Below are 22,889 nucleotides of genomic sequence, written 5' to 3' on the forward strand. Positions count from 1 at the left end.
AAGACAAGTAAATACTCATCTTTGTGTTAAGATTAAAATTTTTTTTTTTTTACGTTCTAAAAATGTAACATTTATGCAGATACACCCTAACTTTCAGACCCTCAAGTTGCTAGAAACTGCATCCACTTCCAACTCTTGTCTGATCCCTAGCCATGATTTTTTCCTATCCCGTCTGTCTGTTGCTGGGCAGACTTTTTCATTCCCTCCTTCTCTGTGCATTCAGTTTTCTGCTGTATGTCATGATTGGTGTGCATAATGTGAGGCCCAGCCACCAATGATAGAGACTATGCAAATCAGCCAGTGTCAGTTGACATCAGGCAGGTCAGGTAATGCTCGTTTGCCGGGAGAGCAGATCTATGATGGCACCATGGCTGCAGGGGGCTCTCTTTCTGGTATGTTTTAATATTTTCTAAAGCCATCTAATTTTTTTTTTTTTTTTTTTTCAGTTTTAGGATTCTGCATTAAGATTTAGCTACAATGTAGAGCCAGCATTTAAGGAAGTGATTATATCTTGTGCTAATGATTTATTTTTTAACCAGTTCACTTGGTTGCATTTTTAAAGCACTTTTGGGCCAGAAAGAAGGCGCTGAAATTTCATTTGTTGTAAAAGTCTAATTACATTTATGAGGAAAGGTTAAAGCTATGTAAAAAAAGCCTTTCGTAACACTAAAAGTTTAGTCTTAAACTGCAATTCTATGGCTACACTGTATAATAATGCAAAGAACTAAAAATATATAAGGATTGACATATCGGTCCCTACTTGGGACCTTTCTCTTTTTTTGAGAAAGGTCTCAAGAATGGACCGAAATTTCGGTTGTACATACATACAATACATTTTGCTTAAGTCCCTTGGTTTCTTACCGTGCACCAAGGCAATTTTCTAAAGAATCTGGTGCTGTTTATGTGTTATATATTCAAAAACCTAGAATCGGCCTGCACTCACGTCAAAACACAAGATATTGCCTGGGTTGCAGTATCAAGCTTAGATAATACACTAATATAATAGCGCCGCACTCACTGGTCTTATAGAAAAATTGTGTTTATTCAAAAAATGGACTAATGTTTCGACTAGCAATCTAGTCCAATTTTACTAAGGGAATTTTACAATTTTTACTAAGGGAAACAATTTTATTTAAGGCCATGTTGACTTTTTAAGGATGATAACCCTGGAAAACTAATCTGAGAATAGGGGCATTTACTTAAGTAGTTATTTCTACTAAAGGCCTAAACTTTCTTCATGTAATCCAGTGTTCCCCAACCAGTGGCCCTTGAGCAACATTTTGCTCACCACCCACTTTGATGTTGCTCCCAGTGGCCTCAAAGTAGGTGCCCATTTTTAAATTTCTGGCTTGGAGGCAAGTTTCGGAAGCACAGACAGTTTTACTTCAAGCAGAGCCCCCTGCAGGCCAGCAGTCCACATGGTACAAATAGCCAATCATGGCCCTTATTTGGCACCCCCACAGAACATTTTTTTTTTCTTGTGTGGCTCACCAACACATGCGTGTGGCTCATGAGTTATAAAGGTTTGGGATTCCTGTCCAATGAAAGAATATAGTGGGCAGAGGCACTCAGGCCAAATAGCATGTACAGGAACTGGATTGTGCACTGCCCAAAGTGGTGAAATGCCCTCATATCACAGTGCTTTTATGAGTGAGAGGCAGTTTTGGGTTTACATGCTGTCATTTTACAATTTCATGATTGTTTCATGATATGCTAATTAGGATTCGGTTCGTGATTCAGCAGAATCCGTCAGGGTGGGTTCAGGGGTTCGTCCGAACCCAAAAAAGTGGGTTCGGTGCATCCCTAATTTATAGCTGTTCTGCAGTCATTTTTAATAGAGTGCAATTGGGCAAGTAGTTTTGTCAGTTTTTGTTTTGCCGCTACCAGAATTGATAAAACCATTTATTGACTTTTTTTTACATATGCAGTTGTAACTTTCCAATGTTAAACATTTTAAATGTATACATGTAATTGCTATTAAGAGAAGTATTTGCTTATTCTTTTCTCTTCTCCTTTTCTGACACTCTTGCTACAGCAATTCACCCAAAAACTGTTGCAAATCAAATGATTAAACAGACCTGGAGGAGGAAGACCCCTTTAATAAGATTCAGTATTTATTTATCTCTTAGGCAGGATAATTCGATGCTCTCGAACACAATATATTTTGCTCTGTTAGGACTAAAGGTCCCCATACACGGGCAGCAACGAGGGGCCTGGCCGACTGATATCTGGCCTGAAATTGGCCAGATCTCGATCGGCCAGCTTAGAAAATTCAGTTGGATCGGGGACTGCATCGGCTCATTGATTCGGTCCCCAAACCGACTGCCCCTTGCCGCCAGATAAATTTGAATTTATTTATTTTTTTTGTACCGTAGGTGGGGATATCGGGTGGAGATTGCCAAGCGAGCAGATCTCAGTGTGTATGGGGACCTTTAGTCATCTATCAAAACTTTACAATTTACCTAAGCAAAAACCTAGTTATTTTACTACTTGCACCTTTCAGCAATAACTGTTCTTACATTTTCTGCCACTTCCAGACGCGGCATATGAGCATAATAGCTTGCAGTATGCGGTCATTTGCTATTTCCTTATGTATGTATATCTTTATTTATAAAGCGCTACTTATGTATGCAGTGCTGTACAGTAGAATACAATAATAAAAAAGGGGGTATTAAGATAATAGATAAATACAATGTATTACAATAAACGCAAATGCAATAAGATAAGAGTCAAAGACACAAGCGGATGGAGGTCCCTGCCCCATAGAGCTTACAATCTTACATTTTAGTATCAGTGGTTGGGAGTTTTCAAAAGCTATAACATGAGTAATGTAAAAAACCGTCCTACGTTTGCTACTTGTCTAGTAACCCATAGCAACCAAGCACTAGCTAGCATTGACATCTGTTTAGTAGATATGGGTAACTAGACGTGGGAAACTATAACCTTTTTATTACATATCGTATTAGTCTGCATGGTTAAATTTTAGGGAAAAATTGTATTTTCTACCTGGAACCCACAAGCTCTCTGTTTTACCCGAGAACACAGCAGACATATAGCATCTGTAATATAGCCACAGACTTTGTTTAAAAAAAAAAAAAAAGGGGGGGGGGGCGGTAGATATGACATTAGTTTTACATTTTTGTAATGTTGCCACACTTTCTTTTAAAAATATTATATAGAGACATTTATATTACAGTTTTGATATTACATTATTTTTTCATTCAAATTTTAGATTTATATACAGCAACTAGGTAATTCACACAGTTCTATGCAGATCTGGTTGATCCTAAGATCTCCCATTGGCACATAGGTTATTGTGAACTTAAAAAATTAGATGGATGCACACTTCCATTTGATTGCCTATTGTTAGTTAATACCTACACTACTAAAATTTCATCTACCTGTTTGTTGCCAAATTATATATATTCGGTTAACAGCCCTGTGCAGGTAGCATTGGAGACTTGCACTGGGGACATACTTCTCTGAGCATGTTTGCAGTTTACATTCATATTCTATTTTGAAGTGTTTTGTAAGATATTAGCAGTTTTATACTGCTAGACAGGCTTGGCTCAACACCTCCTTTTGAAGGCTAACCGTGTCAGTGATCCTACCAGTGTGTGCACTTTCTATGAATATCCTGTATTTAGTTAAGCCTAAATTTGGTGTCTAAAAATGCAAATATATTAGAAATTGCTTGAAGGACACATGAACCCCTCACAAATATATGTAATCAGTGAACAGCTTCTTTGAAATCTTTAAATACCTTACAGTCTTGTTATTCAAAGGTTAATATTAAGGCTGCAGCGTCACTTAGATTTCCTTCTCCTCCTCTAAACCAGTGGTCTCCAACCTTTTTGCACCACGGACCGGTTTCAAGCAAGACAATTTTTCCGAGGACCAGGGATGGTGGGTATAATACAGCTCATCATAATACAAAATCAGTGGGAGACCTGAGCTTGTTTCCCTGCAACTAGATGCACCCAGCCCCTTTGCTCTTCTTACTCCCACCTAAGTGGTGACATCCCCAGACGCTTAATATGGAGCTTCCTGGGCTTTGCATAGCGGTTGGTATGGAGTTGGGATCACAGGTAACTGGGACCAGAGGTGACCCAGTTTAGCACAGCCCACGGCCCGGCACCGGTCCCAAGCCTGGTGGTTGGGGACCCCTGCTCTAAACCACTCGGCCCCCTCCCTCAGGAATTTACTTTGAGCTGGGAAGAACTGAGCATGCCCACAAGCCATCAGCCAGATTACTAAACACACCCTCCAGTCTAGCATGAATGTCATGTATTCATGAATACCGTGAATACATGGCATTGCTGGTTCCCATAGAAATGCTGCTCTAGCTGTCTGCTCTTATTTTTTTTTTCTCCTAACCTCCTCTCCTGAGCTCAGCTTAATTGTTACAGTGCTCAATCCAAGCACAACATTTTATCTAAGTAAGTTCTGCTTGTGTGAGCTTGCATTCTTGATAAAATGTATACACTAAATAGGGGTTTTTGTGCAGGTATGATGTTTGCAGATTTAAATGTAACTGATGATGTGTCAGAGGGAAAATGGCCAACTTGTATACATTGTAGTAAAATGTAGGCTTTACATGTCCTTTAAGATTGAAAACGAATGTAAATTGCAAAAATGCTCAAAGAAGTTTCCTGCGTAAGTTTACATCAATTAATTATTTTGGTTTAGCCCCCCTTTAAGTGGTCTCAACCCGTGCCTATGTGTTGAAAAGGCTGTTGGCTCTGCTAACATTTAACTTAAAATTCTGAGGTTCTGATTGTTTGTCTCTCTCCCTACACATAGGGGCATATTTATTATAGTGTGCAAGCGAACATCCCTGATGATGTTGTCCCATAGCAACTAATCAGATCTTTGCTTTTGTTTTCTAACTTGTAGGTGACCGTTCAAATCTAATTGCTGATCCTCTATCAAATAAAACTGCTCCCCCCTCACATAAGAATGCTAAGAACTCCTTCCCCCTTCCTTAGGAATGTGGATCTGAGCCAATCAGCAGGAAGCTTCCACATAGTATTACTAACTGTGCATGTATATGGGTCTTGGTGCAGGAGTGAGGCATTATGGGAATTTTATTTACAGAGCTCAGCATTTTTATTCCTATGAGGCTTCTGATCATCTGAACAGGTGAAATATGGGGAGACTTAAGGGCACTATTGAGAGAACTGAAGGTATGCCTGCAGCTTGACATTAACTCTAGCCTTTCCTTCGCCTTTAACCATGGCAGGATTGTTCTACCTTAAAGGTTTTGTATTTACAGGTAAAAAGTTTACCACAAGTGCTTATAGCAGAGGCACCAGTCAGTGGCATAACATTCAGCAGACCCTATGGTTGCTGGGGGTCCTGGGGTACAAGGGGATCCCATTTTTGGGGCCTGCTTTGTGATAGTTCCCACTCCTCAACTTGCTTATCTGAGACAGCGAGACAACTTACTGAAGGTGCTGAAAAAAGCCAAATTCTGGCCTGCTTGTGTAGAGGAAACAAGGCGGGATTTTCCTTGTTTTGGACCTGGAGGGTGAGATGGCTGTTTTGTAAAAACGGTTGTTGTAGGAGGAAAATTGCCATCCAATTTTCTGAGCTTAGTGTTGCTGTGTTTTAAGGCTGTTTTAGTCATTAAACAAGTGTAAGCCAGAAAGAACGGGTGTAAGGTAATATACCGGAGAGACAACCCTATCTTTTCAAATACCACCAGGACTCTGAATTTATGAGAAGACATGATTTAATTCACCACTGGGGAGCACAGATGTATATAGTCTTCCAACTTACATTATTTCTGGCTTATTTTTATAGTTGCCCATATTACTCTCCCCAGTCTAATGCTTGCCCTCCCCCGAATCCAATATGTTAACCAATCAATGCAAATGTTTTTGTTTATCCAGTATTTTAACAAACCACCATCCAGTTTTCCTGTTTAAATCGGCCCATCTCCTTTAAATGCACCTGAGTGACTGTTGTAAACAGCTTATTATATTACAACTTTCAGCTTCAAAAACAAGTATGGCTAAAGTGTGGCTAAATGAAACCTCTAACTAAGCCATATATATGCTATTGTCTAGGCCCAGAACTCTGTCCAAGTGAACCTAAACTCACTCTGGGCATTGCAAAATGACTGTGCCCCCCCCCCCCTTCCCATTTCAGAAGAAAAACTCTGGTTTGCTGGAGTTGGGAACCCAGAGAGAACTTTGCAAGTACATATGAGCCTCCAGAAGCTTGCTCATTTAGATGGAGATACATGGTGCTGCATACAAGACCTTATGCTGGAATAGTGTATGCATAGATTACACATAGTTTACCTATCTACTTTTGATTTGGTGTCTTGCTATTTTTAGACTTTTTTTTTTTTTTTTAGACTTTTTTTTTTTTTTTAGACTTTTTTTTTTTTTCCTTGGTTAATTATACATAGCTTTATTTTTATGTTCCGTGCTCAGCCTCAGTGTGGGGAGTGAGACCAAAGAATATATGCTAGAGGAAGTAAATGCATTGTGTGTTATACCACTCTCTTGTGCTTTGTTCTTAGCATTGCCTAGCTAGGTTAGTACAGCACCACCTACTGGATTATGTGTTGATAACATGTATTTTTCTTAACAAAATACAGTTTCTAAGTACCAAAGTAACTATAACACTCCTTTATGCTACAGAAACAATTTTTTCTTTAAGGGGTTGATCACCTTCGAGTCAACTTTTAGTATGATGTAGAGCAGGGGTCCCCAACCTTTTTTACCAGTGAGCCACATTCAAATGTAAAAAGAATTGGGGAGCAACACAAGCATAAAACATGTTCCTGGGGAGTGCCAAAAAAGTCTGTTATTGGCTATTTGGTAGCCCCTATATGTACATCTGTTTTTTTTATGCAACCATAAAAAACTTGCCTCCAAGCCAGGAATTAAAAAAATAAGCACCTGCTTTGAGGCCACTGGGAGCAACATCTGAGGAGTTGGGGAGCAACATGTTGCTCACAAGCCACTGGTTGGGGATCTCTGATGTAGAGAGTAATATTCTGTAGCACTTGATCTTCATTTTTTATAATTGGTAGTTTTTTAGTTATTTTACTTTTTTGTTCTGCGGCTCTCCAGTTTGGAATTTTAGCAGTTATCTGGATGCTAGGGTCCAATTTACCTTATTAACCTGGGAGTGGTGGAGAAAGTGACTGATATATAGAAATTGTAGAGGAGCTGAGTAGAAAGATATGTAATAAAAAGTAACAATAACAATAAAACTGTAGCCTCACAGAGCAATAGTTTTTGGCTGCCGGGGTCAGTGACCCCCATTTGCAAGCTGCAAAGTGTTAGAAGAAGAAGAAGGCAAAAACTATAAAAAATAAATAATAAAGACCAATTGAGGAGTTGCTTGGGATTGGCTTTTCTATAACATAGTAAAAGTTAAATTAAAGATGAACCCCACCCCTTTAACTGCAAGTTATCCAACAGCCAAAGCAGCTGGTTATGAATATGAATAAATGTGGGTTAAACCACATAGGCTTTACATAAGTGCTGGTGTTATCATATGTACTATGTATAGTAAATAATAAAAGAAACACCAACATAAAACCACTGTGCCTTAATCCATTGTGTAACTAACACTAATAATAATAATGATCAAAATTTTAAAACATTACTAGTACCTGTCCTGACACAAAGGCAAAAAAAACCCACCCTTCCTTATTTAACATTACAAAGTGATATATGCCCTTTTTATAAAAAAAAAACCCCATATATATTGCATTTCAGATGTTTTGTCTGCAGTATAAGTCTGTGTGACGCTGCTAGCCTGGGGAATACATGCCCTATATACGTAATGCTGACAAAGCTATCAATACTGCTGCAAAAACATCAGTGAAAATCACCTCACAAAAATAAGTGATGCACTAAAGTGATGCGCAAAGCGGAACCAAATCCAAACTGTAAAGGGCATGTGACTTACTGCAGACACAATGGCAACACTTTTTATCAAATTATGTCATTTTTATAGATTTCCCTAATCTGATTATGCAAAGAAGTGGTTACCTTTTGGTTTTTTTTTAATCTAAATCCTTTTTGGACTATTCAGGCAAATCAAAATTATTATGGACTAGGAGCATCCAAAATACAACTAATCTATCATTTCTGGGAATCACTTGAAAGATTTGGAGGGTTATAATAAGAGGACAACTTTCCCACTAGGGAATTGATTTAAACATTTTGTAAATATGACATCAATTAGAATCTGCACCTGAATGGTAACAGACTGAATACATCATTTACAAATATTCAAACATTTATTCTAATCTTTTGAAAAATCCATTGACTAGAATTTGTGTAGTTTTTTTTTGTTTTGTTTTTTTTTTGGTTTCATAGATGCTCCATATCAAGCTTTTACATTATGGTCAGAAGCAATTATATTGCCCTCATCACTCCTGTGTACACAGCGTCCTAGCAGAGCCTTCCAACTCTTTGCACAGCCTTGTTGCCGGGCAAGTTTCTGCTGTCAGACAGCTGGTTGGTTATTTCTGTGAGCAGCTCATATGAGCAGACATATTTTAGCCAATCAGAGGAATTTATTCTAATATTCCCTGTTTGCTGCTATACAGTGACCTTACTCTGTAAACTGAAACATGTCAAATTTGCTAAAAGGAAGTCTAGAGCCTCTAGGTTCCACCTATTAATTTAGAATTGAGTAGGGACTGCTTCTGTGTTTTCTATTATACATCATTTTTGTTTTTTCTTTTAAAAAAGATTACAGCATTATAATGGAAAATATTGCACAATACTCTGAATAAGCTATATATGTATGTATAATATATATATGTATATGTCTTATGAAAAAATACATATATAAAGTAAGCAACTCCTTTACGACATTGTAGAGGATTTTTATATATTATGACATTGGCATTGTAATCAAAAGGTTCTGGTGATGTAACATAGCAAATATTTTCCTGCCATACAGTTGAAATACTTTGTAAAAAATATTTGTAAATATCAATTTTAATAAACTAACAATATTATAAAGTTAATACAGACTTATCTAGATTTTTGGGCAGACCTTACCCTTATGATTCCTGAAAATGTGACTATTCCTGATGCAAACTATCTTGAGGCTCAATTAAATAATTTTAAATAAACTTCATTGCTACTTCGTTTCCTTTTAGCCCACGTGTTTTTGTATATCCTCAAGTGCCCGCAGGATTTGTTGATTTAAAGCATAGCATAGAAATGCAAGTCATTGGCTTGCACAGATGTAAGAAGGACTTCTTTTTGCATGCAATCCTCCTTTTTGCCTTCAGTTAGTCGACTGCTTCTCTCCTGCATTCTTGTTCAGTAGTGGCTGCAGGGAGCTCTCTTGTGGATATGGCTGGGAATTTTTCCTGTTACGTACAGGCATGGGCCATCATATCTGAACAATGTACAACAGGGCCCCTTGCTTTGAAAGGTTTGTATGTTTCTACAATAAATGTGTCTTTAAGGTGCATGAAGGATGCATAGTTTTGGGTAATGTTGAGATTTTCTTTTCTGCTGGAGTATCAAGTATTTTAGGGTATCCTTAACTTGCTGGAGCTGTCAGCTTTTATCTAATGTGGTGTGTTTTTTTTTTTAAACTGTCTTTCGAGGATTAGCATATATACGATGCTGATTTTGCTTATGTGAAAAATATATTCTATATAACTATATGAATATATATGCTATAATGCAGCGAGAGTTTGAAACTGAAAGATTAATGAAAGTAGAGATGTTAGTTTTTGTGTTTATAATATTATTCCTGAGAACTAAAATGATTGTCTTAGGCTGAATACCCACTGTGCCATTATTTAAGATACTTCTCCAGACTACCGGTGTAAAGTATTGTTTGTAAGGAGAATTGTATTGGGTCGTCATTTTTTTTCTTTATTTTTAGATAAATGTATAATTTGAAAGGGTTAGCATTTCTCTGAAATTAATACAATTCCTAATTCAAATCTCATAACATACAAACTTCTTGTCAAGTGCTAAGTCACTCCATCAGCTATTCCATCTAGCAGTAAGAATCAATGTGTGAAAAGCAATGAGAAGGCACTAGTAAAATGATCTTTATTTCAAAAAGGTTGCATAACCTATTATGCTTTACATTTTTGTCTGTGCTGGAGTTAAGTATTTATACTGTATAATTGTAATTTAGAGTAAAGCGATTTATCTGGATAGCACTATCTCTATATTTTGTTCATATTTATATTCAAATTATGCATTTGCTTAATACTAAAGAGTTAACAATACTATATAGACTGTCCTGTTAAATAGTATATTCTTACCTCTTCAGGTTACCAGAACTATTTTCAAATGCCAGTTAAACTTGGAGATTTGTTATGCAAACTGAAGCTATTTACTACAGCACTGCAATTAATAGTTAGATGGATTGCTTTCAAAACAGAAATACAATTATTTTCAGAATTAGATGCCATATATGTACTGTACATCTAAAAACAAAAGAAAGGAACATTTACACAGAGCTATGACTCTTTTTAAAACTTTGTCAACAGTATTGTATTTTGATTGAAATAAATGTGTTAAATTTCCTTGTGCTTAGGCCAGTGTTTTCAAAAACGTAGAGACCCTTTCACCAAACCAATCAATACAAAGCTGCATGTCAAAATATCAGATTCAGAAATATAAGCTTTTGAAATTCCTGACCTTTTCTTAACTTGGCACCGCCCTCTTGATTTACAAGCATCTCTAATGGTCTCTGTAAGTTACATCATGGGCATGGCCAACTGCCCCTTTGTTAGAAAAGACCAAGGTTTACCAATACTTTCAGGAGCCTTTAATTCTGGATCTATTGATCCAGGCATCAATCTACAGTTTTAACATGCAGTTTTCTGTAACAGGATCATGTGTTTCTTCATTCCAAAAATAAAATCTTGCCTAATTAAAGAAAATGTATCCCTAAGCAACATTCTAGTATACAGTGTTTTTCAGGGGCTTTAAAGTATTTGTAAATTGAATTGCTATTGGGAACAGTATCCGTCTTTCCTTGCTATTCTCTATGCCAGTGGTGCATTGGCTGGAGGAGAGGTGACTCCTGCTACATTAGAACCAAGAGTGGAGTAAATGACTGATATAGCGCATTTACATATTACTTAAAGGACAATGAAAGGTTAATATAAATTAAAAGTAAGTCTAAAGGCATTCTTTTTAAGTACTTACTGCATATCTAAATTCCCAGATCCCTGCTTGCTTCTCTGAGATATGGTGCTGGCAGCCTACAGCAGTGTGAAGCCTACAGTGACATCACTGAAATCTCTCTCCCCTTCCTGTAGGTGCCAGCGGCAGCCTTCCTATTCTCTGAGCATGTGTGTAACTTGATCCTGTCTCCTGTTCTGAGCTACACATGCCCACCAGCCAATCAGAAGCTGATCTGGCAGAGGGGAGGGGGGGGAGGGAATGAAACACATGTGCAGTATGAAGCAAGGAGGGAAAGGAAGGGAGAATACCTTTTTAGAGATGGCTTCCTGTTCTAGAAAATGTGAAGTGTAAATATTTGATTAGGTGAGCCAAAAGTGTGGCGTTTTTACTAAACAATAGGAGGACTATTGGGCAGTATGCTTTTTAAATTTTGACTTGCATTCTCCTTTAACTTAAAACAGAAAATATTTATTGCATATTGGAAAGTTACTTATAATTATGTTCTTTTATTAGGCAAAAATGCACATCCCCTTTAAATGTATGCTTATAATAGTTTCAAGGTTTTTTTTTCTTAGATAAGGTAGTGCTTGCTGAGTGTTTGCTTAATGATGCCAGTAAGGAGGCTGTCAGGTCAGAATAGGGCATTTAAAGATTTATTACTTACTAAGTGGAAGTAGAAGTGTAAAAAAAAAAAAAAAGGAAAAGTTTACAGTACTCAATATAACTATAGTTATGAGCTAATGCTGAAGAAATGAGTGTCTGTTAATTATGGTTGTTTTTACTGCTTCAGTTAGGTATGGCCAAGGATAGACTGCATAATCTAAGGTTTTCCATAAGTGTTTGTTAGACTTTAATTTAAAGCATGGAAACCTAAATACTTTTTGTATGCAACTTTATTTAAAGGTTTAAGATGGATACAGCAGAAGAACCTCAAAAAAAAGTTTTCAAAGCTCGGAAAACAATGAAAGCGAGTGATCGGCAACAATTAGACGCAGTACACAAGGCAAAAGAGGAATTGATAAAACCAACAGAGGTAAAGCTACTGAATGGAAATCATGAAAATGGGGATATGGATATAATTGCTGAAAATGATTTTGTGACAGAAAGAAAAGAACTTAATGGCATGATAGAGGTTAACTCTGAGCCTCATGAAGTTCCAATTGTTAAGCTTTCAGACATCAAGGAAGGTTTGATAAACCTTGAACAAACCAAAGACTTAAAACTAAAACTTGAACTTCAGCATACTGAAAGTCCTGTATGTCAAGACAATGAAACCAGTGCATCAGTTTGTGAAGATGCGGTACCTGTGTCTTCTGATAACAAGGAAGAACAACATGAAGTAACAAATACTGATGCAGCACAAGAAGAAGCTGCTAGTTTACAGTCATTTGACAAGAAAACCACGGACACTGAATTGTCAGAAGAACAATCTGAGGTTAACAATTCTGGGGAAGAGGAAAGTCATATTGTGTTAGATGGAATTCATGAGCTAGAAGATGATATCCCTGAGGAAGATGTAAATGAAAGGGCATTCGCAGAAGAAAATATGGATGTAGAGCATAAGGAGCAAGAGAAAATTGTACAAGGAGAAGATGAAAATAATGACCTAAAAGATTCTACAGATGAACAGGGTGTACAATCAGATGTTGCAGAGGGAACAGAACTGTCAAGAAAGAAGGAAGAACAGCAAGAAACTACAGAGAATGTAAGCAAACAGGAAACAGAACCTGAGGGGAAAACTGAGAATGCAGCCTCTACTCCTGAGATCACTAATGATATAGCAGATGGACAACAAGAGGAAGAAGCCCCACAGGACATGGATATGGAACAAGAAGAGGGATGTTCAGAAGAAAAATCAGAAAATGTAGAAACTACAGCAGAAAATATAGAAACTCCAGCTGATGAACTTCAGCCAAATGAAGAGGCTATATCAAGCAGTATGGAAACTGACCAGAGTATAAAAGTTGAAGAGCAAAAATGTTCAGGTGTCCAAGAAGCTACTCTAGAAAAATCTGTTTCAGAAATACAGACAGCCTCTGGATTAGAAAGTCCAGACACAATGGAAACCGATGAAATCATTCCAATTCTTGAAAAGCTTGCACCAGTGGAAGATGAGCCTCTGGACTTTGAAAAGAATCATTTAAACTCTGAAAGTATTGCAGATTCTGAAGAACAAAAGGCAGGAAATGAGGAAACCTCACCAAGCAAACAAGATAATAGAGAAACTCTACCCAGTGAAGCATTCCTCGTTCTTTCTGATGAGGAAGAACCAAGTGATGAACGCTCCTCACCAGTAGAAGAAAAAACAACATCGGCCCCACAAGGTATAGTATGCTTTTTTCCCCCCCCTTTGGGGTTTATCTTTATCACAAATATAATTTTGTGTGTGGTCTGTTTGTTGTATTAAGGTACTGTTTAACTGTTTAATGCCTCGACCAGTTATTTGCTTGTAGGTCACTTACATCTTGAAAGATAATATTGTAAGCACTGCAAAAGCATGACTTGCTCACTATGCATCTATCCACGATATCAGCTTGAGGGGAGGTGGGGTGTGAGATGTAGGGTTGGCATCCCTCCATATTGCAGTGCAGCAGTAAAGAGAGATGTTTTAGAGCAAGTCATATGTCTGAGGGTACCTGGTAAAAATGGCTTGCCTTATGTTTATATTTCGAAATCAAATATAAAACTCTTCTTTTGAAAAACTGATGTCAGTACAGGATTCCACTTGAGAAGCACTAGTAACTTTTGAATTTTGAAAAGTGTTTCTACTTTCAATGTGCTGGTTTGGTACAACATCTTTCAATATAAGTATGTAATAAAGCTTCATGGAATTTATTTATTTTTTGGCATAGAACTGTATCTGTTAAAGTTGACATCCATTGGTTAAGGTGTTATAACCATGCTTTTGAATTATCTTTCAATCTGTGTGGAGCTAAATGCTCAAATAAGAGCAAATAAGATTTACAGAATGTATGACCTTACATTAATTTATTTTAGAGGAGGTTTTTGCAATTTTTCTGGCATTATTGTGATGTTTTGGTTTTTTTTTGCCTTCTAATAGATGTGTATGGGAAGGTTGCATCTTGGACTTAATTTTTGCATGGCAACAAGATGGGACATAATTTGGATCAGTTAAAAAGGTCTTTGGATGAATAATATTACTTTTAATGTTTTACTTTTTTTTTTTTTTATATATAGCTATAGATGCTGATACTGAAACTGCTAAAAAGTCAGGAGAAAAAGAGGGAGAACAAAAAGAAGAAAGTGTGAAGGAACCACAGGCTGAGACAAGTAGGTTATTAATATTTTATTTAGCACCATTGTGTTACATGTTGTACATCAATCACTGTCGCAGTGGAAACGGTGTAAAACAAAGGGCGAGGGCACACGAAGCGTAGATCTGCTTCTCTCAGCCCTGCTTTTTTCCATCAGGCTGTGAGAAGCAGATACATTTTTTACACTGCCTGTGTGCCTGCACTGAAAACTACAGAATCCACTTCAGTGCAGCCACATGCAGCAAAACAGTGTGTAGGTCCCCCCAAAAATACCTGCTTTTGCACTTAACAGGCGGACTTATGTTTGCTCCACTGCATGTGACTGCACTGAAGTGGACTTTGTAGTTTTCATTGCAGGCACAAGGGCTGTGTAGAAAAGTGGATTTGCTTCTCACAGCCTGACCGAAAAACACAGGGTTTGAGAGAAGCATATCTGTGCTGCGTGACCTCGCCCTAAGGACAGGATGGCACACAGCGTAATACCATACCTTTAGTTGCCAAGGTGTTGTAGCTGTGTAGGAGGGTAAAGAAAAAAAACATCCATCCAAACGTCCATCTATATGAAATGAAAATCATAGGCAAGCACCCAGTGCTGGCAAGTGATGGGCACATATCTCTCAGACACTTACAGGTGATTTTATTTCAAAGTGAATGGGGGGGTTGTTTTTCCTGTGTGCTTGTTATCAAGGGGTTTTGCCTGGAGATGCATACCACAGCTCTTGATAAAATGTTTGCAAGTAAAGCCCCGAGAGGGGCACTCTTACAAGTGTTGGGATCTTTAGATTCCACTAAAATAGTTTAAAGTCATATATGCAATATCAAGAAATTTCTGTCAATGCTTGGAACTTTCACAAACAAATTTGTTAAGGTCCGTATGCATTTTTTGTAGGTTTAGTGGTACTACTTACCGTCAACCAACCATTGTTGTTAAACCGATTGATGAAAAAATGTGCTTGCTGAAAAATTACATCTTAAAAAAAAAAAAAGATAGTAAAAAATAAAGTAATTTTGCAGCAAACCATAAAAATCTGCTAATGGACCATGGATGGTCACTAGTAAGTAAATCAGCCCTCATAGTATGTAGTAAGTATATAGAGACTAACAATTGTTGTTCTCACATTAGATGCTCAGATTTCATATATTTATATAATTATAAACTGACAATTCTTTACTTTGCCCCAACTAAATATATTTAGGCTAATTTCACCCTAGGCATTTTTTTCTAAATGCAATAAAAACTCCCAATATCACCTGATTCTGCCCTGTGTCTATAGTAAGTGATATATCTGACATCTGCCTGACAATGCACACACAGGGTAAATTTCAGATGAAAATACACACTTCATCGTATTTCTGCAAGAAGAGAAAATGGCTAGTTACATTAGTCTTATCTCTTAGTCTGATGTGCCATTCAGCTATCTTAAAAAAAAAATAAAAATGCCTCAAACTACCTTCTGCTTGAAGCAGTCCTTATGCAGTTAGGTCTTTAATTATTGACTTTGCACTAAATGAAAAAAGAAACTACATTCCATAACCAGGATATTGGGTCATGGGGTTGGCACTGCTGTATTATTTAGCAACAATTTTTGATATTGGTACAGTATCACACTAAATGATTGTTTTGTGGTTTACTAATGATAATGGTGCCGTTAATAGTACAGGTATGCGACCTAGTACCCAGAATATGCAGGACCTACGGTTTTCCGGATAATGGACCCTCCATAATTTGGATCACCATAGTTTTTTACATTTAATTAAAATACATCCTTAACATTAAATAAGCCCAGTAGGAGTTTAACCTCCAATAAGGATTAATTATGTCTTTGTTAGGATCAAGTACAAGGTACTCTATGGTAGATGACTTTCCTGGATAGCAGATCGCATACCTGTAGTAGTGCTAATAGTTATTCAAAATTTAAGTTAGCTTTGTGTTTCTCCAGGTGAAGTTTCCCCAGATGAAGTTTCTCTAGGTGAAGTTTCTCGGCGGAAGCGTTCTAAATCTGAGGACTTCGAAAGTGAGAGCTCAAAGCGACGGCGTTATGAAGGGGAAGAATATGAGGCTGAATTACAAGTGAAGATTACAGCAGATGATCTCAACAAGAAATTACAAAATGTAATTGCTTTTTAAAAGTAAAATCCTCTCCAAAGAGCTTCTGTTGACCCCAGTTTATGATTTAGTCTTTGGCTGTGGGTGGTGGTAAACTTATAAATAAAAAATCATTTAGGAATAAAAGCACAAAGAAAACTTTGTAATAGTTGTAGCAATATACACATAGCAAGGGCTCAACATTATTTACAAATTATCAACAGCAAGAGACCTATGAATACGCATGACATTTAACCACTGTAAATCAATTTTATTCTAAACGGCTTATCTGTTATTTCCTACGAAAATGTGGGCCTTTCAACCGAACCCAGCCAGGTCCTGATCAACTTGTTTGCTGGATCCACTTATTTGGTAGGGTCATAGTGACCTGGATCTTAATATTTTGGGCAGACATGGACAGATAGTCACCAAGTATGGTCAGCTGTTCACCAAACCATTCAATATGTTTGTATTTGAGGCAAAAGAAAAATGTCATAATAAATCTGTGAATAATCATTGGCTGAGTGCCTGGCTCTCCATATGATGTGGTCTGCCAGTTATCTGCCCATTTATCCATCTGAACCCTGTTTTACTAGGCTTTTTATATAGTTTCACACAAACCTAAAAAAATGAAAAATTATATGTTAAAGTTGTCAACCCTGTATTAGCTGAATGATTTGTCTGCAGGTGATCCAGAAGATGCTTGAGGAGAGGCTAAGCACCTTGCAGTGTGTTGTCTTTGACAAAACCCTAGCTGATCTTAAGACCCGAGTGGAGAAGATAGAATGCAAAAAACATGAAAATATTTTGTATGCAATACAGGTAAGACTTTAAACTATGTATGTATAACTATTTATAAAGCACTACAAGGATGTGCAGCGCTGTATGATCTTACAATATACACAGTTACACACAGGGAGCACAATTGTTATAGTAAATACAATAAATAAGTATAAATACACAGAGAATAAGTGCCATGTGGTATGAGACACAGTAGGAAGGAGGTCCCTGCCCTGTTAGCTTACAGTCTAAGTGAATAATTTTATTATTTTGTTAGTTTAATAACATCTCTTAGCTTGCTCGGCACGTTCCTCTGTAGGGGCGCCCTCTGGTGACGTCACTGGCCTGCCGTGTTTCATCTTGGATGACTTTCTCAGATGACTCAATTAGGCCTGAAACACTGAAAAAACTCTGCAATGTGAAATTCTACACTATATGCTCTTAATGCTTTTCTCCCCTTGAGCCACCCTGTGCGATATAAGTTTGAGCCAACGGGGGACTGAACCAACTGAGACCTTGGCATACATTTGTATATTTGGAGCTGTTCAGCTAGCATAAAGTTGGGTCTTGGATGTGATTTGACCCTTGGGCTGAGTATTTAGAAGAGCCTGATTTTGGCAGCCTGTCAGGAATGCAGATATGTTTTGTCTTTGGATACTTTTTTTTTTACTAACAATCACTATAATCATGTAACCAAAAACTGCAATAATTAATTTTTTCCACTTTAGGCTAAAATTGCAAGGTTGACAAAACGCTTTGGTGCAGCAAAGGAAGACCTTAAGAAAAGACCAGAGGTAAGACAAACACATCACAAAACTTGTATAATCTAAAACAAAAATCTACTAAGAATTTGGCAGAGGAATGGGTGACTGCTCTCCTTTATTACGATGGCCAAAACATTCCAGGTTAAAAAGTTTTGTCCATGTGTAAAGATACATAAAGGGTCAATGAGCTACATGGCAAGAGCATTCTCGTGATACTAATATAGTCCAAAGAAAAATGTAGTTTGATCCCAGTCCTATTTTACACAGATGCTATCTTTTATTTCCTGTCAATCTAGGATAGCTATAGTCTTACATTTTATATGCTTTTTTTATGTTAACAAAGCAATCTACAGCGGTCAACCCAGCATCCCCAGGAAAAACTGTAAATGAAGCGTCAACTGCCAATAATTCCATGAACTACAGGTGAGCTAAGAATTTTAAAAACTCTGCATAGAGCCAAATAAACTGCTTACAAACTTGCCCTGCTTTCCACTTAATTATTTTTATATTGGTAAATACTTGGAATGCACCAAATCCTCTGTTTTGGCATCTGGCTGAATAAGAATTCTAATTTAAATATGCAATATGCATAACCAAAAGTCATGTGATTAAAAGAGTTCAGGTTCAGGCCCTTGGATTTGGGCAAATTTAAGTTCTGCAGAAAAAAGCTTAGATTTAGCAAAATCTAGAATTTGGTGCATCCCTATTAAATCCTCATTTTAGCCATTTGTATTCCTTTCTAAGGCAGAGTGTAACAACATTCGGGGAAAAAAGCTAACCCATTTGGAATGCAGTCACTTGTTCACTCTTCCTCACAGTAACTTATCCCAACCTACTACCTACCTTGGCTTGTTTACATCACAAACAAGCCAAGGCACACATACATGCTAGGCCCCATCAGCCAATGAATGGACAGAGTTCTGCCTTTTGCTCCCACACTACTTCCTGTTACATTTAGAGCTGAATTATTTCTGGTGATGTGATCGGAGGTAGCACACAGCCCATCACTAAATGGTGGCTCAAGGGAAAAGATGTAAAAGGCTAAAATTTTCAGTTTGGCGAGATTCTTTCATAGATCCTTTAATATGATATAAACTTTCTGTTAAAGGACAATGAAAGGTTAAAATAAATTAAAAGTTAGTCTAAAGGCATTCTTTTTAAGTACTTACTGCATATCTAAATTCCCAGATTCCTGCTTGCTTCTCTGAGATATGGTGCTGGCAGCCTACAGCAGTGTGAAGACTACAGTGACATCACTGAAATCTCTCTCCCCTTCCTGTAGGCGGCCAGCGGCAGCCTTCCTATTCTCTGAGCATGTGTGTAACTTGATCCTGTCTCCTGTTCTGAGCTACACATGCCCACCAGCCAGTCAGAAGCTGATCTGGCAGGGGGGGGGGGGAGGGAATGTAACACATGTGCAGTATGAAGCAAGGAGGGAAAGGAAGGGAGAATACCTTTTTAGAGATGGCTGCCTGTTCTAGAAAATGTGAAGTAAGTGTGACTGAGTAAATATTTGATTAGGTGAGCCAAAAGTGTGGCGTTTTTACTAAATAATAGGAGGACTATTGGGCAGTATGCTTTTTTAAATTTTGACTTGCATTCTCCTTTAAGTATTCATTCTGGGGGTATAGTTTTCCTTTAAAAACAGATGAGCTCTGCATAAACAACCCAATTGAATTATGCTTTGTTGTGACCACAGCAGAAATCCATTATGCAGAGATTTATCTTTTCATTGGTCATTGGATTATCTTGCAAGTAATTTCAGTTTCTCTGTTTCTATTGTGTGGCTCAGGAAATAACAAACCTTTGGCAAAAAGGGTTTAGCCTTGTTCGCTGAACTTGAATTTAATACGGGCAAAGTACTAATGGCTACATAAAGATCACATTTTTCCTTCTGTTAACTCTTTGAAATCTTTCAATACCTGCCACTCTGGCTCTCCAGATGTTAATAGTAAGGCTGCAGCATCCCCTTAATCACTTAGATTTCCTTCTCCTCCTGTAACCCACTCGGCTCCCTGCCTCAGGAATTTGCTTTGACTTCTGGCTTGTGGGCATGCTCAGTTGTTCTAAGCTCAGATTGCTAAACATGCCCCCCCAGTCTAGCAGCCAGTGAAGAGTTTATTTATCTTCTTAATATGTTTGTCTTGCTCTGTTCTTTTTGCCATGTTTTTCATTTAAAACCATGTTTGGATAGGTGGATCTATAGAAAACTTTTTGCTGTCTTTCTTGATTTTGTACATTTGTTATTTAGAAGTGCCAGCACAGTGAGGCAAATGCTGGAGTCAAAACGAAATGTTGGAGAGACAGTAACTATTCTTCAGCCTTCAACCACTGGTAAGGGTTTTAATTTTCTGCTATTTTATTTTTAGTTATATTTTTCAGGCTTTCTAAAAACACTGTTTTATTTCTAATTCAAGCTCAGCCATCAACTCCAACAACATCTAGTTTACCGCACCGTACTCCTAACACTACTACTCAGGTGTCCGTAAGCCAGTCCACTGCAAATACCAGTCTACAGGGAAGGGCACCACCTGATTGGAAACTAATTCAACAAAGAAGTAAGTTTGGCGTGTTTTCCATTTTGTAACCTTTAGAGCTCTGCGGCACATTAACAGTATGCTTTCTACTGGTCCCTCATTACACCCACAGTTTGCTGTAAATTTTCTGCATTGTATATTCTGGGCAATAATCATATCTAAATAAATTTTGAGATGCATGACAAGTTTAATGACAGTAGCTGATCACCATGAATATGTTTTAGTCGCCCTGTTAAAGCAATGCCTAAACCATTTATGTTTGTATTTAAAGCATAATTCTAGCAAAATTCTGGGAAACACATTTTGCATAAACATAATGAAAGAACATTTACTTTTAAGCATTGTGCCTTTTGGAGTCTATTCTTGCTACATTGTTTCAGTGGTACAAGTAGTCTGGTCCAGTAGCACAGAGAATATTTACAGATAGTTACTTCATTTACAAGTATAGAGCACACATATATAATACTATATATTAAAAAATTGCTTAGAATTTCATTTGTTATGGAATTTTTATTTTGAGTTGCTTTATTTCATTATTTTGTGCTCTAAAATTTTTGTAATTTTTTTCCCCCTCTAAAAACAGTAAATGCTTCCAGCATTGGAACTCCTCAAAACTCTCTAAATAACCAGAATAAGCCTTTGCCACCTGTTACCTCTGCTCCAGTAATGACTTCTGTTATTCCTGCAACTACGACTGCAACTGTTGTAGGGAACAGCCAGGTGTCCGGCAGTAGTTCCCAGCCAATGTCTGTATCCCTTCAGTCTTTGCCAGTTATTCTTCATGTGCCAGTTGCAATGCAATCTCAGTCTCAGCTCATGCAAGGCACTACAGGAACCTTGGTTACTAACCAGCAGTCTGGAAATGTAGAGTTTATCCCAGTGCAAAATCCGTCCTCCATCAGTAATCTTACAAAAGCGTCTCCAGTGTCCTTGACTCCAAATAAACCTGTTAACAGTCCTTCGATGCCAAGTCCAAGCATACAGCGGAATTCTCCAGGAAACTCCGTATCATCAACTCTGACTGTACAGTCTATCCCCACAACACATTCAGTTGCACAGTCATCCAGACCCTCTTTGCCATCCACAGCATCTTCAGGAATTTACAATCAAGCTAACAATCGCACCACTTCGCAATTAAAATCTCCACTGTCTGGCTTCAACAGTCCAAGTTCAGCTGAAGCAACAAGCTCTTCTAGAGGTGTGTTAAATGACAAAATTTATATACTACTTAATATATGATTGTGATCTTCTCCAGACTAGTTAAATGTCATGCCAAAGCTAAAGGAGAAATGCTGCACATTGTGTTTTAGGATTTTGTATTAGCCCCAGGTAACCACAGCCCTTTAACAGAGAAAATCTAAGAATATGAATATGTGCCCAGTATCTTGCCATCTTCTTTTTTTACTGATTCACAGCACATGCTGTGTGCTGCTTTCCATTACCTGATCTTAGAGTGACAGTATACTTCATACAAAGAATATAAAAGTCACAATACAAGGCTGGTTAGTATTTCAGATTTTCGTTATATTTCAGCTCAGAAACAAGCACAACTTGCATCAGAATTTAATAGTAAGCACTATGGCACAACTTTGTTCATCTGTGCTCCTGTGCACATCTTTGAATTATTACTGTTACAAAAATTCTGAAAATTTAGACTGGTGCTGGAAGTTCTTTTATCAGACTGTGATTCTATCAGATTGCAGTCATTCTGTCCAGGATGACTTCTGTCTCCTAGGGCACCATAATTGCAAGTAGATTAGGTTAGGACTGAGTACTGTTTAATATAACCTTGGAAGCCTTGGTAAAAAAGTTGGTGAAAGAGGACCGATGATATCGGCTTATCTTGCCTTTTTTCAAATATTCATTCCTTAAGGAAGTAGAATGAAGTATAATCACTTATGTGACAAAAAAAGCTATATGTGTTTTAATAATAATAATGTTAATAAATAATTTCTAACCGTGATCTAATAACTAATGATTTTGGGTGTTTATCATTGTTTTCAGCTATTGGAGTGCCTTTAAGCTGTAGTGAATGCATGATTATGTAGGGAGCACATAAACAAATATTTAATACCACACTCAGGTGTATTTATAACATGAATTGGCATAGACCATTATGGAAAATGGTCTTGCATAGCTTTTGCAAAATATCCCTGCCAGTCTTTCTTTCACCTGATTTTATGCATAACAGAGTTTTATTTTATTTATTTTTTTTAGAACTGCAAACTAACAGAACATCAACTTCAGAAAGTGTCCCAAGCAAGAGGGTAGTTGAAAATTCAACTGCGGTAGGTTCAGGT

General features: G+C 37.4%; 1 protein-coding gene across 8 annotated transcripts in view; it reads left to right on the forward strand.

Annotated features, from left to right (window-relative positions):
• Nucleotides 1-22,889, forward strand: part of atf7ip (activating transcription factor 7 interacting protein) — a 75,827-nt gene that overhangs the window by 43,795 nt on the left and 9,143 nt on the right. For 6 of the 8 annotated variants that reach the window (XM_012961456.3, XM_012961457.3, XM_004913789.4 and 3 more), the window contains 10 exons: nt 12,051-13,471; nt 14,346-14,438; nt 16,363-16,535; nt 17,196-17,330; nt 18,017-18,082; nt 18,396-18,475; nt 20,304-20,386; nt 20,470-20,610; nt 21,173-21,787; nt 22,807-22,877. In XM_012961456.3, the coding sequence (XP_012816910.1) occupies nt 12,051-13,471; nt 14,346-14,438; nt 16,363-16,535; nt 17,196-17,330; nt 18,017-18,082; nt 18,396-18,475; nt 20,304-20,386; nt 20,470-20,610; nt 21,173-21,787; nt 22,807-22,877 (2,878 nt within the window). Of the gene's footprint in view, nt 1-354; nt 393-12,050; nt 13,472-14,345; nt 14,439-16,362; nt 16,536-17,195; nt 17,331-18,016; nt 18,083-18,395; nt 18,476-20,303; nt 20,387-20,469; nt 20,611-21,172; nt 21,788-22,806; nt 22,878-22,889 lie in introns of those variants that run through there. The other 2 variants (XM_012961459.3, XM_031901055.1) reach the window with 2 other exon arrangements.

Source organism: Xenopus tropicalis, chromosome 4, assembly GCF_000004195.4.
Source record: "Xenopus tropicalis strain Nigerian chromosome 4, UCB_Xtro_10.0, whole genome shotgun sequence".
NCBI lineage: Eukaryota > Metazoa > Chordata > Amphibia > Anura > Pipidae > Xenopus > Xenopus tropicalis.